This window comes from Gadus morhua, unplaced genomic scaffold, assembly GCF_902167405.1.
Source record: "Gadus morhua unplaced genomic scaffold, gadMor3.0, whole genome shotgun sequence".
Lineage (NCBI taxonomy): Eukaryota > Metazoa > Chordata > Actinopteri > Gadiformes > Gadidae > Gadus > Gadus morhua.
In genome coordinates, this window is record NW_021964137.1 from 1,169 (window position 1) to 7,500 (window position 6,332).

The 6,332-nt window shown below is 55.3% G+C and overlaps 1 protein-coding gene across 1 annotated transcript in view; it reads right to left on the minus strand.

The window, feature by feature from the left end:
* Positions 1–1,080: 1,080 nt before the first annotated feature.
* LOC115539060 (alkyldihydroxyacetonephosphate synthase, peroxisomal) overlaps positions 1,081–6,332 on the minus strand; it is a gene marked incomplete at its 3' end in the record, with an annotated part of 9,596 nt that continues 4,344 nt past the window's right edge. Inside the window, 5 exon segments of the mRNA XM_030350264.1 lie at positions 1,081–1,138; positions 1,304–1,403; positions 2,943–3,032; positions 5,097–5,158; positions 5,595–5,664. Coding sequence (XP_030206124.1) covers positions 1,081–1,138; positions 1,304–1,403; positions 2,943–3,032; positions 5,097–5,158; positions 5,595–5,664 — 380 coding nt within the window.

Here is a 6,332-nt window from a genome sequence, read left to right on the forward strand (position 1 = left end):
ACTGGGGGGGGGGGGGGGGGGGGGGGTAACACCTCCAGCCACGCCCACGCGCCCAGCGCCCGACATGCTCCCAACACGCCGCTACAACCCCCCCCCCCCCCCCCCCCCCTCCCCCCCACCTCTGAATCCCGGACTACATCTGTTTTCCCGGACGCGGAGTAGCCAGCGATTCCCGGTCCATTTGTCAAGCGCTGATTGTGGGAAGACAAACCGGGCCGTCTGCGTGCTGATAGCAGGGGCCCACAGTTATTAATCACAATTACAGAGCAGGGGGGGGGCCCCCACACACACACACACACACTCTCTCTCTCTCTCTCTCTCTCTCTCACACACACACACACACACACACTCTCACACACACACACACACACAGGGCCAGTGCTTAGAGGTCAGCTACCACCCAGTGATAACGGCAGCATCATTTACCCTGCCCAGCGCAGCCCGGCCCCCCCACCACCCCCTAACCCCCCCCCCTCCCCCCCCCCCCCCCCTTTTATTAGCAATCTTTTAATTTTGAAGCCCTCCCCGCCTCCAGTGAAATAAAAAAGAATAGTGATTTAATATGGCCGCTGATTCAGTGCATGCTGTTTCTGACAGCCGTGATGGATGGCCTGAAGTGATGGATGAAAAAACGCCGGGCGGATGGCAATATAGATAGGGCCACCGTTACGGTCAGCCCCGCGATGGTGGCCACCCTCCTTCTCCCTCTCCCCCCCCCGCTCACGATTCATTAGGTCATTGTTGAGAAGGAACAAACAGCCGACCCGGGCTCCATTTGTCGGAGGCGCGGCGCTCGTGTGGAGGAAGCTACGGAAGATCTGCTGCCTGATCGCTGCCGTCGGGGCTAAACGCCCTGACTCCGCCCGGCTGCCGTGGCAACCGCTGTTACACGAATAAATAAATAAATAAATAACAAATAAAAAGGGAGAAGTATTCGAATGACGGATTGAGAGCGAGGCAGGGGGGGGGGGGCAAACACACAGGCCGAGAGGGAGTAAGGGGTGACAAGGTGGCGACACAACCAGGAAGAACATAAAGAACACAAACATCGTCGTGGCGATGGCGGAGATGGGAGCGTACCTCCATGGTGATGCGACAGGCTCCCCCCGTTGGCCAGGATCTCCTGCCGGGCCGCGTGCTAGGAGGAGAGGAACAGGACGAGGCGGTCAGTGACACAGCGGGCCGGTGAGGCCCTTATAACACCCTCATCGTGGCCCTCATCCTGGCCCTCTTCACGGCCCTCATCGTGGCCCTCATCCTGGCCCTAAGGGCCCTCATCGTACGCCCCCAGAGGGCCACTCACCTCCACCTGCTCGTAGACGTGCACGGGGTCGCTGAGGCCCCGCGAGTTGAAGGCGAAGTAGAAGTAGACGCAGGCGCCCGCGTCGTAGGTCTGGGTCACTCTGGGAAACACGGAGCAGAAGAAGAAGACCGGATCATTCCACGGGAATACAGACGGGGAACGTCGCCGTAGTCGGGTTGTCTTTGCCCTGCGTTTCGTTCCACGAGGAACAGACTATTTATTTATTTATTGTGGTTTTATTTAAATCGGGGCCGATACCAAAACATAGATAAGTGTGAAACAGTCATGATGAATGCATCATAGTGTTTTAAGCCAAGGCTAATTCACAACACTTGTCCCTGGTAGGGCAGTTGGTAAAAAATAATGCAGACATTTATACAGCGCTTTTCTAACCACCTCAAAGCGCTTTAATATGGCCTAACATTCACCCATTCACACACACATTCATGCGCGACGGCGGTGTCAGCCACGCAGGGCGACAGCCAGCTCGTCGGGAGCAGTCAGGGTTGAGGTGCCTTGCTCAGGGACAGCCTCGACACTCGGCTAGGAGGAGCCGGGGTTCGAACCAGCAACCTCCTGTTCACCAGCCGACCCGCTCTACCTCCGGAGCCACATGCCGCCCAGGAGAGGAGGAACGAGGAGGACGGGTTAGTATGACGCTCGTGCACCTCTGAACCAGTGGTTCAGCGAGGAACGAGGGAATCAACCCGGCACTCCTTTAATGACGTTCCGCCGGGAGACACCCCCATAGCGTCGGGACCGGAGCCATAGTGGTGGCTTCACACACACACACACACAGCGGGCGTTTTAATTATTAAACACGCTCTCAGACGCGCGGCGCCCGACTCTAAACGGTTTATTTAGCATTAGCATCGCCGCGCCCCTAAAGCCGGGGAGACCGTAAACGCCCCTAAACACCTTCTGCGGTTTATCGCCACGGCAACCGCTGCCGTCGGGGGGCTCGTCCGCACGCCGGGGGGCATTGTGGGAACCTAGACCCATCACACCGCCGCCGCTATTCAATAATTTGCCTCGACGTGAAAAAAAAATTCATGAGCGGAACAACAAACAAATAAATAAATAAATAAATATGAAGTGGCGGTATTGTGGCGTTCCCGGCGGGGCCGAGCGGGGGGGGCGGGGGGACATGGCCCATCGCCCCGCGCCGCGGCCCCAGAGGTTAAATGCACAGATCAATCATGTGACACCGTGCACTGAATGGACGGCCTCCGCCCCAGCACACCGAGGCCTTGACCCCGCCCTCCTGGAGACGGAGGGGGCGGCCGGCTGCCTGTCTGTCTGTCCATCTGTCTGTCCGGCCGTCTGTCTGTCTGCATGCAAGCCTGTGTCTGCCTTTCTGCCTGCCTTTCTGTCTGTTTCCCTGCCTGTCTGTCCATCTGTCTGTCTGCTTGTTTGCCTGTCTGCATGCCTGTATGTCTGTCTACCTGTTTGTCGGTCTGCAGGCCTGTTTTTCGGTTTGCATGCCTGTCTGCATGCCTGTTTATCTGTTTGCATGCCTGCATGCCTGTATGTCTGCCTGCCTGTATGTCTGCCTGCCTGTATGTCTGCGTGCCTGTATGTCTGCCTGCCTGTATGTCTGCCTGCCTGTATTTCTGTCTCACCTCACGGGGACCTTTACCTGCATGTGGAGAACGGGGTGAACTGAACCCCTTTGTCTTTACACTCTCTAGTGATGCGCTCCTTGACGTTCCGGCAGATATCCAGGACCCTGGAACACAGAAAACATGGAGAACATGAAGAAGATGAAGAACACAACGAGGAAGAACATAAAGAACACAACCAGGAAGAACAGAAAATCACACAACCAGGAAGAACATAAAGAACACAACCAGGAAGAACATAAAGAACACAACCAGGAAGAACATAAAGAACACAACGAGGAAGAACATAAAGAACACAACCAGGAAGAACATACAGAACACAACCAGGAAGAACATAAAGAACACAACCAGGAAGAACATAAAGAACACAACCAGGAAGAACATAAAGAACACAACCAGGAAGAAGATGAAGAACACAACCAGGAAGAACATAAAGAACACAACCAGGAAGAACAGAAGACCACAACCATGAAGAACATAAAGAACACAACCAGGAAGAACATAAAGAACACAACCAGGAAGAACAGAAGACCACAACCATGAATAGAACAATGAGCGCAACAAAAAGCCACTCTTCAGAAAATTGAGATGGATGGCCGAAGCCTCTTGGCGTGGAGCGATCCAACATGGCCACTTATAGGGAGCAGACCTGGGAGGAGGCAGGGTGCTCCTCACACAAAGGAGAGGGGGGAGAGGGAGGGAGAGGGAGGGAGAGGGGGGGAGAGGGGGGGGAGGGAGGGAGGGAGAGGGAGGGAGAGGGTGGGAGGGGGGGGAGAGGAGGCGAGGCGCACCATGCAACATGTCCGCAGGACTACAATGGCCAATGGTTTAGAAGAAAGTAATTGGCAGTGATTTTGAAGTAAGTGTAATAAATGTGTTTTAAGGGGCGGCCCTGACAGATGGAAGCGGAGGGTGGAGACAGAAGAGGGCGGAGGAAGTAGTGGCTATGCGTGTGTGTACGTGCGTGTGTGCGTGTGCGTGTGTGTGTGTGTGAGCCATGTGCAGGATGCCGGAGAGAGGTCCCCATTGGTGCAGAAATGGCCACCAGTGTTGGGCCTGAGCAGCTGAGTGGGGAAGGGGAGGAGGGGGAGGGAGGGGAGGAGGGGGAGGGGGGGGGGGGGGAGGGAGGGGGAGGGGGTAATGAGGCGAGGACATACGCCCGCCTCACTGGATGATCCCTTGGTCTCGCCCGTCAGGCATTTCTACACCAACACATCCCTGTGTGCATTTGAAACTGTGTGTGTGTGTTTGATAGGGTGTAGTTGTGTATTTGAGATGCAAGTTTTTCGTTTGAAAAAAGTGTGTGTGGGTGTGTGCGTTTGAAAAGTGTGTTTGTGTGCGCTTGAAAAGTGTGTGTGTATACGTGTGTGCACGTGTGTTTGTGTACGCTTGAAAAGTGTGTGTGTGCATATGTGTGTTCACGCGTGTGTGTGTCTGTCTGTGCATATGTGCGCACGTGCGTGCGTGTGCATATGTGTGTGCGCATGTGTGTGTGTGCACGTGTGTGCATACGTGTGAAAATGTGTGCATGTTTGTGAAAAGCGTGTGTGTGTCTCTGTCTGTATGTGAGAAGTGAGTGTTTGTGTGTCAGTATGTGAATAGTGTGTGTATTTATGAGTGGACCTTGTGTGCGCACGTCTTCCTATGTTGATGAGGTGAAGGTGTGTGAATTCGCCCGATGCAGTAAAATCTAAAATGGATACGAGATAAAGGATGATTTGCATGGAGTGCCCTGAGGGCCCTGAGAACAGGAACAGGAACAGGCCCCCCGTCCCCCCCCGCCGGCCCATATCTCTGAGCGCTGGGGGGGGGGGGGGGGGGGGGGGGGGCAGCCTTCCACCCATGCAGAGACACTTAATGGAAGGGGGGAGGAGAGGGGGGGAGACAAGCATGAAGGTGAACCTCAAAGACGGAGCAGGAGAGGAAAAGGGGGAGAAAATATAACAGAAAAGAGGGAAAGTAGAAGTGTGTGCGTTTCTGTGTGTGCGCGCGTGTGTGTGTGCGCGTGCGTGCGTGCGTGCGTGCGTGCGTGCGTGCGTGTGTGTGTGTTTCTCTGTGAGGAAAGAATGGAGAAAATATAACGGGCAAAGAGGGAAAGTGGAAGTGTGTGCGTTTCTGTGTGTGTGTGTGTGTTTCTGTGTGTGTGTTTCTGTGTGTTTCTGTGGATTTACCTGTCCCAAGGCACGGAGGTCTCGAACGACTCCCCGATCACAAAGTGGTCCATGCCCAGGTCCTGTTAGGGGCACGCACACACACACACACACACACACACACACACACACACACACACACACACACACACACACACACACACACACACACACACACACACACACACACACACACACACACACACACACACACACACACACACCAGAACCTTTATACAGCCACAGGGGCAGGAATGCTTGTGAAAGACCATTAAAAAACACACACACACACACAAACAAAGCCATGTGCCACACTGGGACCCACCCTGACCGACAAAAGGCGTCCATCTTAACGCTACGAGGGCCCACTACTGTTTGGGCTCCTGGCCAACAACACAAGGGCAGATGAGCCCAGCGCAACCCCCCTGGGGTGCCCTTAACTGCGCCCTAACCCGGGTGTTGTCTGAGGCTGACCCCCCCTCGGTGCTGTCCGTCAGCCAGGGCAGCGTAGAGACCTACCCGGAGGTAGGCGATCACAAAGGTCAGCATGTAGCCGCGCTGGCCATTGTCCTCCCCAGCTGCCAGGCCCCTGAAAGCAGATAACAGGTTAATGGTTAACGACAAACTATTGCCCCTCTACCACCCCCCACATACCCCGTCCCGGGGCCGCACTGCCCGGGCTGAAGCCTGTCAGTCCCCCCTCACCCCCAACGCTATACACACACACACACACACACACACACACACACACACACACACACACACACACACACACACACACACACACACACACACACACACACACACACACACACACACACACACACACAGTCCTGCTCCACGCATGGGGCGCGGCTGTCAGGCTACACATTCATCACGACGTGTCATGTGATCACATTTCATCCCCCCCCCCCCCGCCCCCCCCCTCCCCTAAAACCCAATCAGGAACCGCTCATTAGGAAATCACTATAACGATCCGTTGCTTTTCCCGTGTTTCCCTGACACCTGGGGTAAAATACTGCCCCCCCCCCCCCCCTTCACCGACCCACTCAATCCATCAGCGGTAGTTTTGCCGTTGAGGGGCCATCAGGATTTATCTGAGGTGATGCAGTAAAGTGTGGCGGCGGCGTTGTCGTGTTCCTGCTGATTAAACCACGCGCGACGACTCAACCCGCGGCCGGAACGCACCGGAACATTCTGGCGCATGACAAAAACGTTTGGAAAAATGGTGCAGAAGTACACAGAAAGGTGCCAACG